General features: G+C 34.7%; 1 protein-coding gene across 1 annotated transcript in view; it reads left to right on the top strand.

Moving 5' to 3' along the window:
- The window catches only part of NCKAP5 (NCK associated protein 5), a 971,300-nt gene that overhangs the window by 466,427 nt on the left and 481,228 nt on the right, over nucleotides 1-23,645 (top strand). Inside the window, exon 5 of the mRNA XM_074327839.1 lies at nucleotides 12,277-12,340. Coding sequence (XP_074183940.1) covers nucleotides 12,277-12,340 — 64 coding nt within the window. The remainder of the gene's footprint in view (nucleotides 1-12,276; nucleotides 12,341-23,645) is intronic.

The raw sequence follows: 23,645 nt of genomic DNA, 5'->3' as shown, positions 1-23,645 counted from the left end.
AAGACCAGCTACGTCAATATTCTTACAATAGAGCATCAAGGCAGCCCCTTATCTTACACTGAACCTCACAGCAGACTTTGTAAAAAGAAAATGAAGATGAATGTAAAAGTACTAAAAATGTCTTTCTCGCTGAGATAATGGTACCTGCAGAGGTTTAGATATGAAGTGTGCCATTGAATCATTCATATAGGCTTCTTGACTCTTAGGAAATGGCATGTAAAAGATGCACATTCCTAAGATTAAAAAAAAAAAAAGCTTTGCAATAAATAGTTTATAGTTCGATAGTCATAAATTCTTACGGTTGGCTTCTGACTTTTTATGACTCTTAGAACCTTGTATGAAATGTGACTGCCATGTCTTCTATAAAGACTTCCTTGAGAAGTAAACACTCCTGCAGAAAATATATTATACTTTGCTTGGGGCTCCCATTATGTTTTACCAAGTGATGTGTATATGTTTATATAGAGAGATGGATTATATTCAGACATATATAGCTGATAGATTTTATATTAAAATAGAAGTATATCTGAATATATTTGTTTGCTAGGGCTGCTGTATCAAAGTCCCACACACTGGGTGGCATAAACAATAGAAATTTATTGTCTCACAGTTTTCTGGAGGCTGGGAGTCTGAGATCAAGGAGTCGGCAGGGTTGCTTCCTCCCCAGGACTGGGAGGGTGTATGCCTCTCGCCTAGCTTCTGGTAATTTGTGGGCAGTCTTCAGTGGTCTTTGGCTTTGTGCATGCATCACCCCAATCTCTTCTTTCATCTTCACATGGTGATTTCCCTGTGTGTGTCTATCCTTAAATTTACCTTTTAATTTTTTTAAAAGAATTTCAGTCATATTGGATTAAGGCCCACTCTAATTACCTCATTTTAACTTCATTACCTTTGTAAAGACCTTATACCCATATAAGGTCTTATTCTGAGGTCCTGGGGTTAGGTCTCATCATAGGACTTTTTTTTTTTTTTTTTTTTTTGGTGGTGGGAGGACACAATTCAACCCGTAACACTGGATATAGACAATGCTTTCTGAGACAGAATGCTCCATGACTCCAGGGGTTAAGCCTCACTCATCACTGTGTCTCCGTAGAACCTAGCAAACTTCCTCCAACATTGTATGCAGTACATTTGTGGAATGAATTGATGACATTGCCAGTCTATCCTAAAGACCACCATTTTGCTTAGTGGAATTTACCTTATATGTGTGGCTCATTCCTTAAATGAAGGAAAGAGCTTTTAGCGTATAGACTACACTGTATTATAGTCCACTGGGCTTTTTCCTTCATTACTTCTTTTGACTTCTTCCTTCAAGAACTCACAAGCCTTATTTTTCTGAGGCTAGACAGATGGCTTAAATCCGCTCACAGAGACTGTCTTGGGACCTTCATGAAAACAGAGACAGAATGAGATTTCAGGGCCATTGATAACTGAAAGCCATGGAAACTAAATTAATTGCCACATAAGGGCTGTTGTCACTCATACCCACAGGTACGTCATGCTCCTTAGGAGATGGTTACCATGTGTTTTTCTAAGAATTCCCTTTCTTTATTAAACTATACATAGCCCATCACTTTTGAGTGGTACCAATTGATGGAAGAAAATCAAATATTGCTAGTAAAATTCTGTTGTTATACAAAATTTTTCTTAATTGCCAGACATAAAACAGACCTAGATGTGTATTTTTAGTGAAATTTTGATATTAAGAGAAGAAATATGGGGGCAGTGAATGAAAAAATTCCAAGGATTCTTAGAAATTCCAAGTTTCTTAGAAAACACGGAAACATAAGGACTCCTCATTCAGAAATCTAGGTTTTTCAGAAGTGAATATTAAGTTTAAGAAATGAAGTGATTCTTCAATGATTCGTCAAAAGTATATCTCAAGGGAATCTTTTATTGAAGTCCCTGAACTGACTTTACACTCAAGAAAGACATTATTGTAAGAGTTAAGAATAGAAATTCCTTTATTGAAGTTTGGGGAGCTTTTGTTTGTTTGTTTGTTTGTTTTTTGCTTTAATATGTATATTTTGGAAACACATTAGGTAGGAGAGCTTTGGGATTTTACTCTGCCCTTGCCAAAGAGAGGAGGAGAAGAAAATGCAGTTACTTTAATTCTACAGGGTGAAAATTAGTAGAGCCTGCATTTATCAGAAATGTTGTGATTAGAGCATGTATTATTTCAGTGAAAACTAACAGTTCCAAGCAGAGAGAAAAAGGAGAAAACCCAGAAGGAGAAGTTTACTTATTTACTAACAAGAGCATATGGTACATCTCAAATGTTTAGAACACTACCCGTGTGGTGGTAGTCGTAGGTATTGCAGGTACCTTGTGTGGTTTTATTAGCACATTTTGTTAAGCTCTGGGGCATGGAACTAACTTCTGATGCTGAATATAGGTGAAGGCCGACTGTGGTCTTGCTTCAAGTCCGTGAGGCCATCTTTGCCCTGAAGCATGAGGATGTGTTTTCACCTTGGACATACAAAGACTATAAAATTCCAGCCCTCTGGGTCTTACAGCTCAGTAGGGGAGATAGCCAGGTAGGCTAATACTTGCAGTATTGTGGATGGCGCAAGTGACTATGGATGAATCAGTGAATCACTACATGAAAACGTGGGTGCAATCTGAAACTCCAGTTTTGAGAGTAGAAGAACATTCAGTAGACAACAATTTTGAGAATACTTACATGGCCTAAAATTTAGGAAACTTTGGGAAAATACTCAAGAAATTTAGAAAATTAGAAGCAAAATTTTTTTAGAAAGCTTCAGAAAACCCAATAAGGACAAATACATGGATAAAAGACCTCCAGAAAGATAGGCAACTAAAATTAGGATATTTGTTTTTACTAATGATATCTGTATTCCAACACACCAAATTCTTTTTTAAAAAAGTATCTCTCTCTCTCTCTCTCTCTGGAGGGAGTTTGTTAATAAGCACAGCATAACATTTTGGAACTACCGCTCTCACCCAAAGTCAGTGGCGTGTGTGTGTTGGCCCTTTTAAGTCCTGTTGCCTCCATTATTGCTGCACAAAATCATGTGAAGGTCACCAATTTAGAACCCACTCTCCACTTACTGACTTTTATGCATTGTGGGTGTGAAGAGATTCCCCTAACTTATGTAATAAAATGGCAGTTTTTGGGTGATTTAAGATTTTGAGACCAACACCAACGTGTATTGGAAAAAGTGTACAAAGATGTTTTTCATCTGGGTCATGCTCCAAAAGTTTCACTAAAATGTGCTCTCACCCTGAATATCAGAGCAGATGAGTAATTAAATAATCTGCTTTGGAAAGGCTAATTAATTTAACCATTACTCAGGGACTGCTGCCACCGGTCTCTCCATCTGCCCACTTGACAGGTGCACCTGGCACTAGGCATTGTCCTGCCGCTGTGCTGGGCCACTCCCCAGGAAGCCTCTGTGTGTACAGAGAATGGGCCTACGCTTCCTGGGGGGACAGACCTGCTCTCCTCACACACGTACCAGGTCACCACCACACTCAGAAATGGGGAAAGCTGATGATTTATTGAAACTTCTAAAACAGATTTTAGAGTGTGACTCTGTGCCCCGTGGTATACATGAGAGTAATTGTCTATCTAATTTCCTCTTAGGCATTTGATGAGATCTTTGTAGGGAAGAAATACAGGGGGATGTTAATTGAAACAAAACCTACGCCTGAGCATAGGCTTATATCATTAGTATTTTTCTTCTACTCTGCCAGAAATGTGGGTTCATAGCACTTGGAATTCAATGTGTTCCCTGAAACGTTGTATCACTGGTTTTCTTATTGATTGGCATTAAAATAGTCAAGAATGTGTTTCATCCTTGGAGACCCCAATCATTTCTTGCATTATTTGTGATTTCTTCCCTAGCAGTAGAGACAGTAGTAATGGATATATATATATATATATATATATATATATATATATATATATATGTATGTATTTTTCAAATATGTAAAAACATGCATGGTTGTATTTAAACATAAGAGCAATAGCATGATGGGCATGTTTTCCAGCCTCCTTGAGTCTCAGTTTCCCCATGGAAGATAGGTATTACTGTGCACCAACAGCGCTTACACTGTGGACCAGCGGGCTCCAGGGGCTCTGTGACTTTGGAGGTATATAGGCCAACACTATTTTTATAAGAAAACTAAGACATAATTTGCCTTTTTCACGCTCATTCTCTTCTGGGCAGACTGTAGTTTGCCAGAGGCTACTCATTCAGCCTATAACATTGCAGCAAACTAAATACAGAAACAGATATGAGAATCCAGATGTTGTTTTTGTTATCCATACATTCAAGACATCTATAAAGTATAAAACAGTGTCATTCTTTTTACTAATTTTTGTTTCAGAATCTATATTATATGTATTTCACAATTAGATGTTGTTTATGTTAACCTTTAATGTATTATTATTTTAAATAAATTAATGTATATTTTAAAGTCTCCATTTTACTTTTGAATATAATAAATATTGATGGATAAAACCAACGTAAACAAAAGCTCCTTGGAGTTCTCAGCGATTTTGTTCAGAATGTAAAGAGGTTCTGAATCCAAGAAGATCGAAAATCATTGCTGTATATCATACCAATGATAATAATATATACCTACCTCACAGGATTGTTTGAGGTTCACATATTTCATGTAAAATATTTAGAATTGGGCTTGACATTGTAACTATTCAATAAATATTGCTATTACTACTATATTTTTAATCTATGACATGATGTATTAGAATGGAAAAGGCTAAGGAAGTCAGTCAACTATCTAGGTAAGAATTGACCTGGATAAAGTTATGACCCAAAAGGGGCAGAGATTGGAGCTAGACTGAAATCAATACCATCACATTCAAAAGTCTTAAAGAATTTAGGGAATAACACAATCAAAAGATGTAATAGAGATTCTTTACAATTACAGTATTTGTGGGGACAGACCTGTGTTTCTATGACTTGTTGCTAAAAACCTGAATGTGAACTTTAAAAAATAATTTTCTTAAAAAGAGTAGAATGCACCTTCCCATTTAAAGGAAGTTAATTCTCGATTTTTTAAATGGAATTATTACCCAACATTGATTTTGAAACCCTGCTTTGAACACCCAGCACTTGTCTTGTGCTTGTTAAGTCTCATGACAATGACAATGGCTTGCTGAGGTGTGCTCTCTGTCTATTAGATCCCGAGCTCTTTGAATTTGGAACCACCTTATTTGTCTTTATTTCCCAGGCCAGACCTAGAGTAAATGTACATTAAATGTTTGCTGAATGAATTAGAATTTTCATCAACATTGGATTATATAGTCAGAGCAGAATATTACAAGTTAGAGGGATAGATAGAGAGATAGATAGATGACAGATAATACATAGAAATAACAGAGTTTTAAATTCTTTAGAATTTAGGGGCTTAACCTAACAATTAGAACTAACATGAAGTTACTGTTTTTGTGGGGTATTATGGGATTCTTTAATACCACAATATCTTTATTCCAATAAAGAAAATTGGCTTGAGTTTGTAAGAGGCCCAAGACTTTTTTTTAAAATACATATATAAGCAACTTAGTTGTTATACTTTATTTTGCTAGAGAAGTCAAGTAGAAATTGCCCAAATTAGTGGCAGTTCCATCAAAACACACCACGTGTTTACTAGATTGACAGCTTACTGGCTGTGCCTTTAGAGCCGCACTTTTCAAATTGCACTGTTTGTACAGAGCAGTTTGGGGCAATGAGCCTGACAATGAGCAGAAATAATTCTTCACACTTACCCTGAGTGCTTGTGCAGCTCTTCCTTCAGGGCATCCTCAGGGGGGTACCATCTGCCTGGTGGAGAGCAGGGCTGCACCGTTTTATTCTCACCCATTCAGGATGGGTGCTGGCTTCCTTTCGAGTGGCAATAGAACATTGATTGGCCTGCAGACTGGCCTGCCTTCCACACTCGTGCAACAGATGGCTCTGCGGTGCCCTTAAGTTTGAGGTGTCCACACATCACAGACTGAATGTATCCCCCCTTTACAAGCTGCTTTCTCCTTGGGGAATGCTTTGCTAAACTTGCTAACGTTTCAAGTCTTTTCTGGATTTTACAAATGCCAACATCCTGTTGGTTTCAGTGAGGACAGCCTTTCCCTGGGCTTAACTTGCAGATGTTTCAGTCGTAATCTGCAGATCCATCGCTCATATCAATAATTTGGTTGTTGTTTATTATTTTCTTCAGTTGATATTTTCTGGGACTATATGGAAGGACTATATAAACCTGGGGCTAATTTGCCATTTATGTATAAAATTGAATAGGAAATGTAGCTCTATTTTATTCTTGTTAGAGATAAAATTTTTCTTTGCATTTAACTGAAACAGAAGTACGTGTTGTGATCCCTTCTGTTTCACTGTGTATATTCTTTATATCCTTCTTTTATTCCTATTCTGTCAATAAGGGCCCACAGCTTTCAAAAAAAAGTATGCCTGGACATTTGTTTTACAATCATAAAGTCAGTACCACCTCCATAATGAGAGCTACTTGTTTTGCAACAAACACAAAGCGATGCATTGCAAAAGCACAGTTGTCAGTTTCTAGCAGACAGCTAAGTAAGGACTTCAGATAGGAGCAACAGTGTATGTGTATGTGAGTGTGTTTAATTTGCCTTGGGTAGCATACAAGTCAAGGATTCTTTATTTTTTGCACAAAGCTGTTTTTAAGAACCCTGAATTTGCATGAAAAAGATACTGGTCCCAGTTGGTTTCACACATATATTGGGACTGTGGGGAGTTGAAGATGTGTTTGCCAAGGGACTAATAAACCAAGGGCAAATGAGATTACTGTAAAAAAAAAAAGAAAGAAAGAAAAAGAAAAAGACACAGCTATTTATTTTTAATACCTTGATAAAGTTGATCATTTGAACCTGGAAATGCTAACATCTAGCAATCCTGAAAATTTTATCGGTGATGATTTCACTCATTTAACAGCTCCATCACTTAATTTTAATAAGAAATGACTACTCATCTTTCTTAAAAAATAAAAAAAATAAAAATTTCTACTGAGAAAAACTCCTGCTGATATAAAATACACACACATGGAATTTCAAGGACTTGAAAACTTGGGGAGCTAGAAAGTATGGTACCTCAAAAAAAATCCTACTTTTTTAACCTTGAAACCCACTTTTCAATGAAATATTTCAAAAACCTAGTATATAAAATAGTTCAATTTTTTTTTTTTTTTTTTTTTTTTGTAGTGGGACTTATCTAGCACTGATCTTGCCCTCCCACCAAACAGAAGACCCTGGGCTGTTACTTGGAACCCTTATGGGGTCTTTGCGCCATGATATTATGTGTTGCGTTTCCTGCATAAATGATCTAAATCAATTACAGAGCATGGTCCCAAAGTGACACTTGCATTTGCTGCTCTAAGAATTATTCTGCTTCACCACCTAACTATTTTCCATCAGGGTAGCTCCCAAATAACTAGACATAAGCATTTTCCAAGTTGAAATGAACAGGACTAGGTTGCCAGGCTAGGACTGGGGATTGTGTTTCCTCTGACCCAGACTACCCTGAGATTTTCCATGTTTCCGTCACACATTTCCACATGGCTGATTGAAATTGGGCACATCTCTGTTCACGTGGTGGGAGATCAAAGCTGGGGTCGATGTTTCTAGTTGATACAAATGTTACCCTCTGTTCCACCAAATCAAAAGGCTAACATGCTGCCAAATTGGAGATGACCCTTTCATGTTGGTTTATTCATATTTTCTTTCTTTATCGAACGCCAAAAAGTACAGTGTGTGGGCAGATCACAAAATTTCATGATTTATTAATGTTCTTAAAAAATCTGTGTAATGGCTAAAACCATTGAAATTTTCTTTTGAATTGAGTAAGATTTGACAAGCACCTATATACTGTGTGATAATCTCTAATAGTTTTATAAAGACAATCTATTTAAAGGATAAAATAGTGATGTTTCTAACCTTTAAACTATATTAGGACTCATCATTTAGAAGGATGATAGTGTTAAGATTAGACTCTTGCTCTGTTTTTAGAAAGGTACTCTTTATACTATTGTTCTTGTACAAAATTAACATGTTATTAGCATATATATTAAGTCTTTCTCTGAAGATTCAGTAATTAGGAATGATGATTCCAGGAAATTTTCCAGAACATTCTTCTATTTTTAATTCTGTATCTTCTGGGTAGCATTCTCAAAGTGTGTTCCTGGGATCCTGGGTGTTCCCAAGACCCTTTCAAAGGATTTGAAATGTCAAAACTGTTTTCATAGTAACACTACGATGATATTTGCATCTTTTATTTGCATTCTTTTATGAGAGTAAAACGGAGTTTCCTAGAAACTACAAGACATGTGCTGTTGCAACAGATTGAATGCAGAAGCAGATATGAGAATCCATTAAGTCACACATTAAAGATATTTGCAAAATTTTAAAGCAGTGTTGCTCTTCTCATGAAAAATATTTTAATTTGGGAATATAGGATTATTTTTTCATAAAAATGTTTTGCTTATGTTAACATGTGTTTATTATTTTAACAAATTCATAAATATTTTTAAAACTGTTTTCATTTATATGTAACAGTTATCAATAACTATAACCCACACAAACTTAAGCTCCTTTGGGACCTCAAAAATTTTTCAGAGTGAAAAAGGGTCCTATGACTCAAATATGAGTATTTGACCCCTGCTATTCTACTATCCCCCTATTTAGTGTTCTTATATAGAAAATTCACTTTGTTGAAGCTTCCTCAGGATTTACCAGGTAGACTGTGGAAGCTGTGCTTTTCATAATTTGAAATGAGTGTAAAAAAAGCTTTTGTGGCCAACCAGAGCCAGAAGGTGCCCTGTGGGAATCATCGTGTGTGCAAATGTGTGTGCTGTAACCATGTAAATGCACAATGGTAGTATTAGCAAAAACTTTATTATGTTATATTAGGCAAGTTGGTATTAGGTTCTGTGACTGGTTCCTCATTCAACAAATCACGAACATTTATTTTGTTCCTACTGAGTGACCCTTCATAGATGCTACAGAGATGAACTAAGTATGATCTCAACATACAGAGAAGCAGCTGGTACCGTGAGATATTAACTACAGCACAACGGACCGCGTGAAAAAGTACATCAATCAGCATTTTTTTGGCTGCCACTGTTGTGGTCCAGGAGGAATGAATGGGCTTATTTGGAGGAAAAGATTTACTGAATAAACAAGCGAGGAAAATATAAAACTGTGTATAATATAGTTTAGACTCGAAGTTAAATATACCTGTATTCAGTATACAGAGAAATGAGGTAGATGCGTTCAGGAGTTGTTATATTCACTTAATTATCATCATTAGCATCAGTTTCTGGGGCTCTGGTAATGTTCTGGATTTTAAGTTAGATGGTAGTAACAAGGATATGGTCTCTTCATGATTATTTATCAAGCTGTGCACTTGTGATTTCTTAATTTTTCTGTGTATGCCATACTTCAATGAAAGAGGTACAAAAGTTTAAACTTTTAAATTTAAAATCTCTCTATAGAATGTTAAACTGCTTGCAGTATGCATTTTAAAATATTTATCTGAAGGCTCCTTTATGCTTATAGTCAGTCCTTATTTTTCTTTCATTTACCAAAGCTTTTTAGTGTGTTCTTCTTTTCAAGATCATGACAATGAATCACTTGGTGCTGAGCCTTCAGTTTGTAAATAATCTGTTGAGGTCTTTCCTTATCTCTCTCTTTATCTCTCTCTCTCTCCCTTCTTCCCTCCCTCCCTCCCTCTCTTTCTCTCAATGAATTTACCATAATGTCTTTAGTAAAAATAAAATGAAGTAATCAACCAGTTTAAAAATACATACTTTTGAAAAGTTTTTAATCAAAGTAATACATGTACATAGTTTGGAAATCAAATACAATGATAAGGTTTATAACGTGTACACCCCTCTCTCCCTACCTCCAGATCTTACTGCCCTACACAGCCACTTTCCGTGTTTTTTTTTTTTTTTTTTTTTTTTACCTCTATATTCTGGGTTTTTCATCTTTGTATTTAAATAATATGCTTGTACTTTTGTTACTAGATGGGTCACTTTCAGACATTACATATTGTCTTCCTATTACAGAAGATAAGGATTTAGTGTTTCCATACCACCTGTCTTTCAACACTTTCCCTTCTCCCTAATTTTTTCATTGTTATAAATTAATTCAATTAATTGAATTGGTAAAATGAAGTAAATCCCATTCACAGCTGAGTCTGCAGAATTCTAGAATTGCATATACAGAATAACATCACTTTTTCCTAGAGTTCATAATTGCCGTTATCTGCGATTGGCTTAGATTTTCATGTCCCAGTCCCAGATTCTTAACAGGCTTTTCGACGGAAACACTAAAAGTCCTCTCAATATTTACAAACACATAGGTCAATTTATTTTTTTTCTTTTATTTTTTTTAAATTAAATTTATTGCGGTGACATTGGTTGGTAAAATTATGTAGGTTTCAAGTGTACAATTCTATAATACATTGCATTGTGTGTTCACCACCCAGAGTCAGTTCTCCTTCCATCACCGTATATTTAACCCCCTTTATCCTCCTCTACCATCCCCCCTTCCCCCTTACACTTTGGTAACCACTAAACTGCTGTCTGTGTCCATGATTTTTCATTTTTTTGTCTTGTTCATTTGTTTCTTTCAGTTTTATATCCCACATATGAGCGAAGTCATATTTATTTTTGATCAACTTTGTTTTTTCTGGGAGTCATCCTGATTATTTCCATCCTCTTGCTGAAACCAGGATTGGTTGTTCTCTAAATTCCTATATAACTATTTGTTTGTGCAGGGTCATCTTTTTACAAATAATAATAATAATAATAATGAGGAGGAGGAGGCGGAGGAGGAGGAGAAGAAGGAGAAGTTATTTTTCTCCTCTTTTGTATGGGATTCCTTGTTTCCTGATATTCACATCTTGCTCTTTATTTAGTTTGGCAGAATTATACATTCCAGTGAGAAAGAATTTATCAATTAGTTTGGTACAAAATTTGACATAATAAGACTTCTAATCCATGAATGTGGTGTGTCTGTGTGTATGTGTTTGTATACAACTATATAAATATATTGCTGTGAATATATATATAGTTGTGAATAATATATATGTATATATGTATATATACATTTTTTTTTTCACCTTTAGTTGTTCTAAGCAGTGTTTTGTAGTTTTCAATGTAGCTGTGCTTTGCAACATGCCCATTGATAAATTTCTTCCCTAACTATTTTATTTTTGACACTATTATAAGTAGATTTAAAAAATATATTTATTTTCTAATTATTTGATGCTAGTATGTAAAAACACAATGGATTTTTATGTATTGACTTATGTCCCTTGACTTTGCTAAATTCACTTATTTGTATAGTTGTTTTGTAAATTCCTTAAAATTTTCTATTTAGATAATTATGTCATCTGTGAATAGAGACAGTTTTACCCCTTTCTTTTTGATATTTGCGCTTTTTGTTTCTTTTTCTTACCCTATCAAACTGGGTAGGAGTTTTGCCTGTCTTTGAACTGTACATATATGAATCATAAAGTATATTCTGTTCTCTATTTGCTTCTTTCACTCAACACAATGTTTGTGGTATTCCATGTGTTGTAGTGATTAAGAATAGATTATTCCTTCTCAGTACTTTATAGTATTCCAATGTATAACCATGTCCAAGTTTATCCATTCTATTGTACCAGGGTATGTGCATTTTCAGTTTAAAGCCGTTAAAATGCTTCTGCGAACATTCTAGTACACATCTTTTATGTGAACATGTTACCGTGTTTCCCCTAAAATAATAGCTAGCAGGACAATCAACTCTAATGCATCTTTTAGAGCAAAAATTAATATAATACCCAGTATTACATTATACATGACCCGATATTATATTATATTATATTATAGTATATTATGGCCCGGTCTTATATTATAGAGCAAGAAAGAAATAAAAATAATTTAAAATATGTATGAGCTAAGTTGATACAGAAAGGACACAGAAAACATTTTAAAATTATATATTTTAATGAATTTAAAGTGAAGCTTTTACTCAGCATTCAACATTTATTTGGCTATTATAAAACCCAAAGCAAAAAATCTCTTTCATGACACTCAGTGAAAACAATGCACTAATGACCAATCACTTTAAATATTTATAGAAAGTTTAGTGGAGGAAGTGAGCTAAACCACGGAAGGAGTTCCTCTGGAGACCTCCAAAGAATGTTTCAAAGCCATGCCAGTGTGCCTCTACTCTGAGAAAAATGGTCAAGTAACCATGCGCTTTTGTTTCTCCAGGGAGAAGCTGGCTGTGGCTCGACTGCAGCGAGAAGTTGTCCAAAGGAGAAGTGAGGGGGCAATGGTAAGTTCTGGCTGCTCTCTCCTGATTCTGAACCTCCCTTCCAAAGGTCTCTGGCTTAAAAGGCATTTTGTCTCATTAAGGATATCTAAGGAAAAGATTTGCTTGCAGTAAACTGAATGCTGTCTTGGTAAATAATGTGTTTATAATGTAGTTAAGTCAGCTCTACCATTTGCAGAGTCAGAGAGAGAGAGAGAGAGAGAGAGAGAGAGAGAGAGAGAGATTAATTAAGAAAAATAGCTATTTGGGCTTTGAAGAGCATGTTCCAATGTTCAAAGGGTTATAAGGCTTTATTTTCTGAAGGCGTATTGGATGCCCAGACTTCCAGCTGTGAGCACACTAGCCATAAATGAGCAATCTTGAATTTTCAGACAAGGACAGTTAACACAATTCAAGCTTCTCAGTTCTTCGAACTTAAAAACAAACAACCTAAAAGTACACTGCAATGTTTGCTAACGTAATTGTCTCTTATCCTTTTCACTCTTCACTCTTCACTATCTGCAGTGTGTTACCCCAGTCCTTTTCAGCATGTATCATTTAGAAAACTGATGTTTCCTTGTGTTTTGAATTGTACTAAAAATCAATATGGTTGTTTTTGGTCCATAGCAACTTCATTTCATAGACTCTCTTTGCCAAAGTATCTGCCTGTGTGCTACTCTAACATCAGAGATGACTGTCTGGGGACCCACGGAATGTATGTGGGGATTAACTGCTGCTGCTACCTCTGAGAGGGGAAAAAAAAAATATATATATATATATATATATATATATATATATATATATATATATCACCAGATTTTTTTTCTTGCGTAAGCCAAAACAATGGCACATGTGCAATTTTTCAGCAAAAGAATTAGCTTTTTTTGAAAAAGAGAAGTGATGCATTTTTAGATTCTGAAGTGTGCTTCCATTTGATTTTGAGAGTTAGGTTAGAATTCATCCATTGAAAACACTGAAATCTGTAATTTGTAAGATATGCTGGCCTCACACTTTTCTCAGCAGGGAAAGCAAAGGGCTGGAGCAACAGGCTGAATGTTGAGTGGGAACTGGGAGGTACCGTGGCCCTTGAGATGCTAAAATAACTTAGGTGTCACATTGTTTGCTCTGCTCGTGATCTTAATGCAAAGAGAATCTTGAATGTTCAAATAATACGAAGCAACTGCTCACAAACATCTTTAAGCAATGAACTGGAAATAAATGGGAGAAAATGAAGGTTTGGTCAAATAGCGACCTGAAAATGTTCAATCTGGGCTTTTACTGCAGTGCAAAATGTTTAGGGCTAGGCCATTCTGCAATATTTCAGTCTTTTGTTTAGGGCTAGCTCCTGTTCATCAGCTATGTTCGAATTGAATTTGAGGAAGTGACTTAACTTTTCTAGGTCTCAGTTTCTTCATCTTTAAAATGAGGAGGTTGGAACTGAGTGCTTCCATTAGCTTAGTGGGTCATACTACTGAACATTTGCTCATGTACTTGTTTTATAATGGGGTACTTTATCTGGTAATAGCTAAGTGTTACTTAAGTTCATAAAAAGAACAGGCATCTAAAGAATGTATCTTTCTGATTCTGACAGAGAATGGGCCTGAGTTGAAATCATCACAGACTGGTAACTCTCTGGGCTTTTACAAAATAAAACCTTTCTAAGAAACATTATAGAAGTAATTGTTCAGTACAGAAAATACCCAGACAGCACAGAGAAGCAAAAAGATGATTCTGGTTGCTCAAAAAATGACTTTGGAAAAGTTACCAGTGTTTTATTATTCTTGATATAACGATGGCAATGAAAAAGAAATCTTATGTATGTATTGATTGATTTGGCAAACATTCATTGAGCACCTGCTATGCGTCCAGCACTATTCTAGGCACTGAGGAAACCTCAGTGAAGAAAAAAAAAAAAAAAAACAGGCAAAAATCTGAGAGCTTACACTCTAGTGGTTGGGGAAACATATCCAATGGACTTAAGAGTATTAGATGGTGGAAGCAGGTATGAGAAAATAAGATCTGGGGAGGGGAGGTTGGGAATTCTAGGGGATCACTATTTTAAATGGAGTGTTCATAGTAGTAAACTACTGAAAAGTTAGTGTTTGAACAAAACTTGAAGGAGGTGAAGGAATGAACCATGGTGATGTGTGAGGGGAGGAGCATTCCCAGGTGAGGAGATCAACCAGAGCAAAGGCGGGAGTCCCCGAGGCACAGCCTGGAGACAGGATGGGGGACCAAGTGGTGAGTCATCAAGTTCCCCAGGGATCTCTGACTCCTGCTGTGAGTGACTGGAGCCATTGGAAGGCTTTGAATGAGGCTGTGATATGATCTGATTTACTACTATTCATATTACAGTTATTTCCCCATTCCATAATTTATCACACCTCAGTTCCTCAAAGACACCATAAGCCCTGATTTTCACTAATGTCCTTTATTTTGTTTCCTTCTCCCTTTTTCAATATTTTCCCCCCTGCCTTGCCTAGTCAAACCCCACTGAGTTTTCTACTTAATTATATGCTTCAGCTTTTCTGCTCCTAGGATTCATTTATTTCTGAAGTCCCGATTCTTTCATCTGACAGCTCCTTAAATCAGGCAGTTCTATTAATCCTCTAAATTTAATTCTTGCTGTTACAAGTCCAGAATTTTTGTCACGTCTATAGCAGAAATGGAAAGCAGTTTATCACAACCAGATCACCTCATGTTTTAAAAGACTACCATTTATAGTGTTCTATATTTTTATCCACATGAAAAGAAAAATGATATGGAAAAAGTTATTTAAGAAACATTTTCACAAAAGCTATCTAATTGAGGCAGAGGTTTATTTTTAAAATCGTCAATGAACCTGTTATAATCAAAATCTTTAATGCAAAGCATGCCCTTATAAAAATGTGACTGTATGCAATAAATCTCTTATACGTTTAAGATAGTACCCAAGGCACAATTTTTGAGATATTGATTTTAATTTTTAACATACTTTTTATTTTGGAATAATTTTAGGCTTATAGTAAAGTTGTACACCTGCATACTCTTTAACCAGTTTTCTAATACTAACACTTAACATAATTATTGTATAATTATCAAAACTAAAAGATTTACATTGGCATGTTACCATTAACTGAACTCCAGATTCTGTTAGTTTCACCAGGTTTTCCAGTAATATTCCTTTTCTGATCTAGAATGCAATCCATGGTACTGCACTGCATGTAGAGAGATTTCTTTTTAATGGCTAGTTGACACATATGGGGGAGGAAGAAGAACTTGAGCTTGAGCACCTACTGTGTGAGTGAGTCAGGTCTGGATTTAAAGTCCAGGTGTACCAGTTGTTAGTCGTGTGACCTCATGCATCTTACTTTAGTGGTTTTTATCACTTCTGTATGCTCTTTTGTTCTGTTAACTCAAGTCTTTGAGAATGCTTTCTTTTGGTATATTAGATATTTCATATTTGTTTCCTGTGTCCTAAATTCTTTCTTCCATGAAATAACTGTCAACTTTGTTTTCCTACTTACCTGTCATTATTTTTCACAAACTGCTCTAAGAGTGTATGTACTTCTCTTCACTCTGGGAAATTGTGTTTTAGCCTGTGCTCTGTATCAGTGGCTTGGTTTACTACAGCATCTATTCTGTCCTTAAGACTTTAATGTCATCTTAAATTTTCTTATATGTAAAAAGGTCCATTCCACCCCAAGAGTATAAAGATATTCAGTTTCGTTATCTTTTAGAATGTATATAGTTCTTATTTTCCTTCATGTAAATCTTCATAAATTCTATGTGGAATTAAGTTGGTAGGAATCAAAAATGTTATCGCAAATTGATAGTTAATTTTGCGACATCATTTATTGAATTATCTAACTTTTACTATCACCTTTAGCATAACTCAAATACCCATATCAATCTAGGTTAATTATTTGACTGCTTATACTTGTCCTTTAACCATTGTATATTCTTATACTATTCTAAATTATTTTAATTACTTGAAATTTAGTTTGTTAATATTTTGTAAGCCAAGTTCCTTCTGATCATATTTTTTTTTCTCCAAATTTGTAAAGACAGTTTTACTTATTGAATAGAAGTACGTGTTCATTAGTTAAAAATATGTATTTGGATTTAAAAAAATAGCAAAAATGCTTTTATGTGTATTTATGACACAAAATATCTCACAGAGAGTATTTCAAATGATATAAACAATGGCTTAAGTGTATTTGCTGTTTTCTTACGTTTACTTTTTTTTTTTTTTTAATTTAAAGGACTATTGCTTCTACCACTGTTAATTTGTTTTTGTTTTGGATGGAAGAGATATGAATATCTACACTGTATTAATATCCTACCAAACACAATTTTTAAAATGCTTGAGTAAGTTATGTAAAACCTCAATAGTCTGTGGCTTGTTTTCATCTCAGTGATTAATTTTTATTTGGGAAAAAGAAAAATACCAATTCTTCATTAGTCATCTCAAGGCAATAAGGAAACACAGGATCCCTATTTACCCTGTTACAAGATCCCATATATCCAGATATTCAGAGATAGTCAGACACTAGCTGGGTGTTACCCTACTGTACCATCATCTAAATTTATAATCATACCTCATTTTTTCCATAGTGAACATCCAAGGATTAATGATCAAAGATTGAGATATTGACAGTTATTTTAGGTAGTTGAGAAAAAAAGAAGAATTTGAGGAAGTAGGGAGATCAGAATTTTTGGATCCCCATTGTTGGAGAATGGGGCAAACTTATAGCGTCAGTCGCCCTTGCCAGATCTGCTCATTCAGTTCCGCCGTATGAACAGTCAGCTATGGTGCTGATACTGGGGTTGGCTGGGTTAGCTGATGATATAAGCTTGGACAAAAACACTTGGAAGGAACTTCACGCCTATGTCCTGTATCTGTTCATGGTTTCTTGTGGGTCTCAATTTAAAACAGAGATCTCTTCTTTTAATATCCGCATTGTATTTGAGAGATTTACACCTAGTCTTATTTTTAACCTACTTGTTCCCTGCCTTCAACAGCATGTGAGTTTCTTTTTCCTTTTAGTAACGTATTATAAAAAAGCAAAAGTCACATTGTCGGATACCTGTTAGTTCAACAAGAAAAAAATAATTTCTTTCAACTTACGAGACACGTAAAAACTGGAACATTGCACAAAACCCAGGAGACATTGCTGTGGGGAACTCTCAGGATTTGGCCTAGTATGCCTTTCTTCTTGCCATTGCTGAACAGCTGTATAGTCTGACCTCTGGCAGACAAAATGCAGCCAAAAAGGGAAATTCACACTTTGAAAACCCAGGAACAAGAGGGACATGGAACTATCTATAGTGCCTAAACATGCCAGCTCCTACTGCTAGCTTTCCTGGGGTCAGGTTTTGGGTTTTGATGGAATTACAAGATGGCTGTTCACAGTAGCCCAGTAGATGATACAACTGGTTTTCTAATTGCTAGTAGTCAAGAAAGGGAGGTTAGGATGGGTACAAGGTGAATTAAGCTTTTTTTTCTGTTTTTCTTTAAATTGAGATATCATTGACATGTTAGTTTCAGATATATAACATAATGATTTGAGATAATCACCACCACAATAAGGCTAATTAACATCCATGACCATACTTAGACTGTTTTTTTCCCTTGTGATTGAGAGCTTTTAAGATCTACTCACTTAGCAACTTTCAAATAGTCAATACAGCATTATTAACTATAGTTACCATGCTGTACATTATATCCTCAGGACTTATTTATTATATAACTGAAAAGTTTTACCTTTTGAACCCCCTCCCCCACCACTAGCAACCATCAATCTCTGTATCTTTGAGTTCATTTTTTAAAGATACCACATATAAGTGAGATCATAGAGTATTTGTTTGACTTATTTCGCTTAGCATAATGCCCTCAAGGTCCACCCATGTTGTTGCAAATGGCAGGATTTCCTGCTTTTTTATGGCTTAACCAGATATATATATATATATATATATATATATATATATACACACACACACACACACACACATATATATATACATATATATATATACATATGCATAACTGTATATATAACATTTTTTATTCATCTGTTGATGAATGCTTAGATTGTTTCCATTTCTTGGTTATTGTAAATAACACTGCAGTAAACATGGGTATACAGCTATCTTTTGAAGACAGTGATTTTATTTCCTTTGCATAAATACCTAGAAGTAGAATAGCTGGAAATATGGTGGTTCTATTTTTAATTTTGGGAGGAAACGTCATACGGTTTTCTATAGTGGCTGCACCAATTTACATTCCTACCAAGAGTGCACAGAGTTCCCTTTCTCCACATCCTCAAAAGCACTTTTTTCTTGTCTTTTTTATGATAGCCAGTCTAATAAGTGGGAGGTGATAATCTCATTGTGATCTTGATGTGAATTCCATGATTAGTGATGTTGAGCACCTTTTCATGTACCTGTTGGCCATCTCTATGTCTTCTTTGGAAAAATACCTATTTAAATCCTCTGCCCATTTTTCACTGGATTGTTTAGTTTTTTGCTATTGAATTCTATGAGTTCTTTTACATTTTGGATATTAACCCCTTATCAGATATGTGATTTGCAAATATTTTCTCCCATTTGATATGTTGGCTTTTTATTTTGTTAATGATTTCCTTTGCTATGCAGAGGCTTTTTACTTTGATGTCGTCTTATTTGCTTATTTTTGCATTTGTTACCTTTGCTTTTGATTCAGATCCAAAAAATCATTGCTAAGACTGATATCAAGGAACTTACTGCCTATGTTCTCTTCTAGGAGTTTTATGTTCAGGTCTTACATTCAAGTCTTTATCCATTTTGAGTTAAATTTTGTGTATAGGGTGAAATAGTGGTCCAATTTCTTTCTTTTTTTTTTTTTTTTTTTTAATGTGACTCTCCAATTTTCCCAGCACCATTTATTGAAAAGACTGTCTTTTTCCCCATTGTATATTAATGACTCCTTTGTCGTAAATTAATTGACCATATACACATGGGTTTATTTCTGGGCTCTATTCTGTTTCCTTGATCTATGTGTCTGTTTTTATAACAATGCAATACAGTTTTGATTATTGTACCTTTGTAATGTAGTTTGAAATCAGGAACTGTGATATCTCCAACTTGGTTCTTTTTTCTCAATATTGCTTTAGTTATTCATGGTTTCTGTGCTCCCATACAAATTTTGGGATTGTTTGCTTCATTTCTGTGAAAAAATGGCATTGGGTGTTTGATAGGAATGCATTAAATCTGTAGGTTGCTTTGAGTATTATGGATATGTTAATATTATTCTTTTCAATACATAAGCATGGCATATATTTCCATTTATTTGTATATTCTTCAATTTTTATCATCAATGTCTTATGGTTTGCAGTGTACAGGTCTTTCATCTCCTTGGTTAAATTTGCTCCTAGGTATTTATTCTTTTGATGAAATTATAAGTAAGATTGCTTTCTTAATATTTCTTTCTGATAGTTTATTATCAGTGTATAGAAATGCAAATGAATTTGGAAAAACTGGGATTTTGGCAGCATAGACAGTTTGGATTTGTCTGTGTTAACATACTGGTGTTAGAAACAGTCATGGCAGTTGAGTTTAAAGTATCATCCAAAGAACAGAAGCAACTGGGACAATACATCATTCACAGTGTTTGTCATTGGCTGAAGAATTTCCACAAAACATATTTGGAAAAAAGCCAGGACAGTTTTTTTTTCTTGCTTACAAAAGCCAAGTTAATAATTTAAAAAGCCAAGTGGACATGACTTTCTAAGAGTTTAAAACGGTAAGTGCCAAACTTCAAGACAGGTTTCTGTGTATTTACAAAATTTTGGAAATAGACCCCTTATATTATTATTATTTTAAATGTATCTATTCAACATATCCAGCAGAGAATAAAAATGAAGTCCTTGCTTCCATGAAATTTATAATATAAAATATTTATTGTACAAGTGCATCGGTGTCATACCTTTTATGATTTCTGTCTACAGTCAGTAATATCAGAAATCAATAACAGCCAAAAAATTGGCTAACTTTGAAATTTATGTAGAATATTTTAAGTAATTCATTTTTGAACAAACAAAAGGGAAATTCAAAATGCTGAAACTGAATGAGAATGGAAACAGTACATATACACAAACTTATGAGCTGTAATCAAATGAATACTTAGGGTGAAATGTGTAGCTTTAAATGCATGTAGTAGAAAAAGAAAAGATTTAAAATTGATTAGTCTCCAACCCAAGCAGTAATAAAGAATAATAAAATAAATCTAAGGAAATAAAAGGAAAGAAGCAATGAAATAAAAAACAAAGCAATGAAGCACAAAATGAAGAAATAGCAGAAAATTTTTAGCAACACCAATTTATTCATATACACATAAAAATTGTAAGACATTCAGAGATGTGAACACTAGGTATTTGATGATATTAAGAATTATTTTTAATATTTAGGTTTAATCTTGATATTATGGTTGTGTGTTTTTTTAAGTCCTTATTGATTGGAGGTACATACAGAAATATTTACCACTGAAATGCTCCAATGTTTGGTTTGCTTCTAAATAATAATGGAAGAGGGAAGTAGGTGGAGGTTCAGATGAAAAAAAACAACAAAAAAGAACATTGTCCATATTTGTTAACTATGGAAATTGAGGGTATGTTATATTTTTCTTCCTAATTTTATAAATGTTTAAATGTTTTGTATTTTTTAAATGATATGCCCTCCCTCCCTAAAAAGCTGCTAGACTGTGATGATTTTACAGAGGAGTTCAACCAGATCTTTAGTGAAGGACATACTGTTTTATACAAACTGGTGCTGTAAAAAGAAAACGAGAGGACTATCTCTAACTCACTGTTTTAAAATAAGCTTTTCGTTAGAATAGTTATATATTTACCAAAAAATTGCAAAGAGAGTACAGGATTTTTCCATATATCCCATACCCAGTTCCCCAATTACTAACATCTTACATTCGTGTTGTACATTTGTCACAACTGATGGACTGATATTGATACATTAACAAAATTCCATACTTTATTCAAATTTTCATAGTTATACCTGAAGTCCTTTTTCTGTTTCAGGATCCCATCCAGGACACACATTGCATTTACCTGTCAGGTCTCCTTAAGCTCTTCTTTGTTGTGACTGATTCTCAGACTTTCTTTGTTTCTGATGTAGTGGACAGTTTTGAGGAGAACTGGTTAGGTATTTGGGGGGCGTTGTCTGATGTGTTTCTCATGATTAGACTGAAATATGTTTTGGGGAGGTAGACCACAAGTTAAAGTGCCATTTTCATCACATCATATCAAGGTTGCATGTTATCTGTCTAACTTATCACTATTTAGGTGAGCCTTGGTCACATGGCTGAGGCAATGTTTGTCAGGTTTCCACTGTGAAGTTCCTCTCCCCCCACCCCTTTCCATATGTCCTCTTTGGAAGAAATCACTATGCACAGTTCACACTTAAGGAGTGCAAACATCCTTTGAGGGTAGAGTATCTACATAAATTGTTTTGAATTCTTCTGCATGAAATATGTGTCTCTTCTTGTCCATTTATTTATTCAATCATTAATATCACCGTGAATGTGTAGCTATTTACTTTATACTTTGGGTTATAAACCAATATAAACTAGTTCATTTTGTTGCTCAATTTGTTCCAGCTCTGGCTATTAGTAACTCTTTTAATTGGCTCCTTTGGCTCTCTAACATATTCCCGTCAGTGTTTTTATATGTTTCCTTCCTTCCTTCCTTTCTTCCTTCCTTCCTTCCTTCCTTGTTTCTTTTCCTTTCTTCCCCCTCCCTCCCTCCCTCCCTCCCTCCCTTCCTTCCTTCCTTCCTTCATTCCTTCCTTGTTTCTTTCCCTTTCTCCCTCTTCCCTCCCTCCTTCCCTCCCTCCCTCCTTCCCTCCCTCCCTCCTTCCCTCCCTCCCTCCTGCAACCATCTTAGAATCAGGCATTTTTTCCAGGGAACACGGGTTCCTTTTAATGGACAAACATATTTAAAGTCAAGATCTGGGTGCTAGGTGCCAACTCACTTTTTTAAGGCTTCGTTTAAGTAGTATTTATTCCCAAAATGCAATGGTTGCTTGGCATTAGAAAATGTACTAATATAATTGACACAAGTAATAAACAAAGAAAACAAAACCTCAATAGCTGTAGAATAAAACATTTGATAAAATTCAATATCAGTTCATAACAATATTTTTTAAAATGTAGTTGGCCAAGAATAAATGGAAATTTCCTTAAAGTGATAAAGGGTGTCTATTGAAAATCTTCAATAAACATTGTGTTTAACGGTGAAATGTTAGAAGCATTCCTTTTAAATTCCATAACCAGAACAGGATGCGTCCTACCACTACTTCTGTTCACTGTTGTGTGTCTGATCCTAACTAGTGTGATAAAATAAGTGATATAAAGGTTGGGGATGAAAAGCACCATTTGTATTATTTAAAAATAATAATTATCTAAATAGAAAATCGAAGGGAATCTTTAGACAAACTTAAAAAACAGCTGGATATAAAATGAATGTACAAAAAAGTCAAGAGAATTCCTACACATCAATCATCAACTGTTTTTTTTGGTAGTGCCACCACTTTAAATAGCTTTTTTATCTTTCATTAAATTTATTGGGGTGACATTGGCTAGTAAAATTATACAGGTTTCAAGTATACAATTCTATAATACATCACCTGTATATTGCATTGTGTGCTCACCACCCAGAGTCAGTTTTCCTTCCATCACCATATATTTGGTCCCCTTTTCCCTCATCTCCCACCCCCTAACTCCCCTTATTTATAAAGTGTAGTTTTAAAATATAGTACTTAAAATAGTTTTTAAAAATTATACAGGAATAAATCGAAAAAGGAATGTATTTAATGTTGATGGAAACATTGTTAAAGAGTATAAAGAGAGACCCAACTTAATGGAGAGATATGTCATATATTCTTGGAAGAGAAGGCACAGAGGTATCAACTTACCCCAAAGTGATTTATACACGCCATGTAATTACAATCAGAATACCAGCAGGGTTTTCACAAAATACCAAAAGATCATCCTAATGTTAACATGAAAAAATGTAGGTTTAAGTATAGATGATACAATTTTGAAGAAAGATAATACGAGGAAATTGCATCCTACCACTCACGAAGATTTATTATAGAGCTAAATCAATTAAATCAATGTAGTGTTGGGCAATGCTCAAAAACATATTATTGAAAAATAAGTAGAAAAAATTAACATGTATAGGAAGAACACACACCAAATTTAGGATAATGAATGTTTCTGGGAGGTGGGGAAGGCTTAAGGTATATCCATTTATTTAATTTGTTAATGAAGCATCTATCATAAAATGTTTTAAAAATC

Source organism: Rhinolophus sinicus, linkage group LG01, assembly GCF_036562045.2.
Source record: "Rhinolophus sinicus isolate RSC01 linkage group LG01, ASM3656204v1, whole genome shotgun sequence".
Classification (NCBI taxonomy): Eukaryota; Metazoa; Chordata; class Mammalia; order Chiroptera; family Rhinolophidae; genus Rhinolophus; species Rhinolophus sinicus.
Note: the sequence above shows the minus strand (reverse complement) of the source record. Positions and strands in the feature narration are given on the sequence as shown.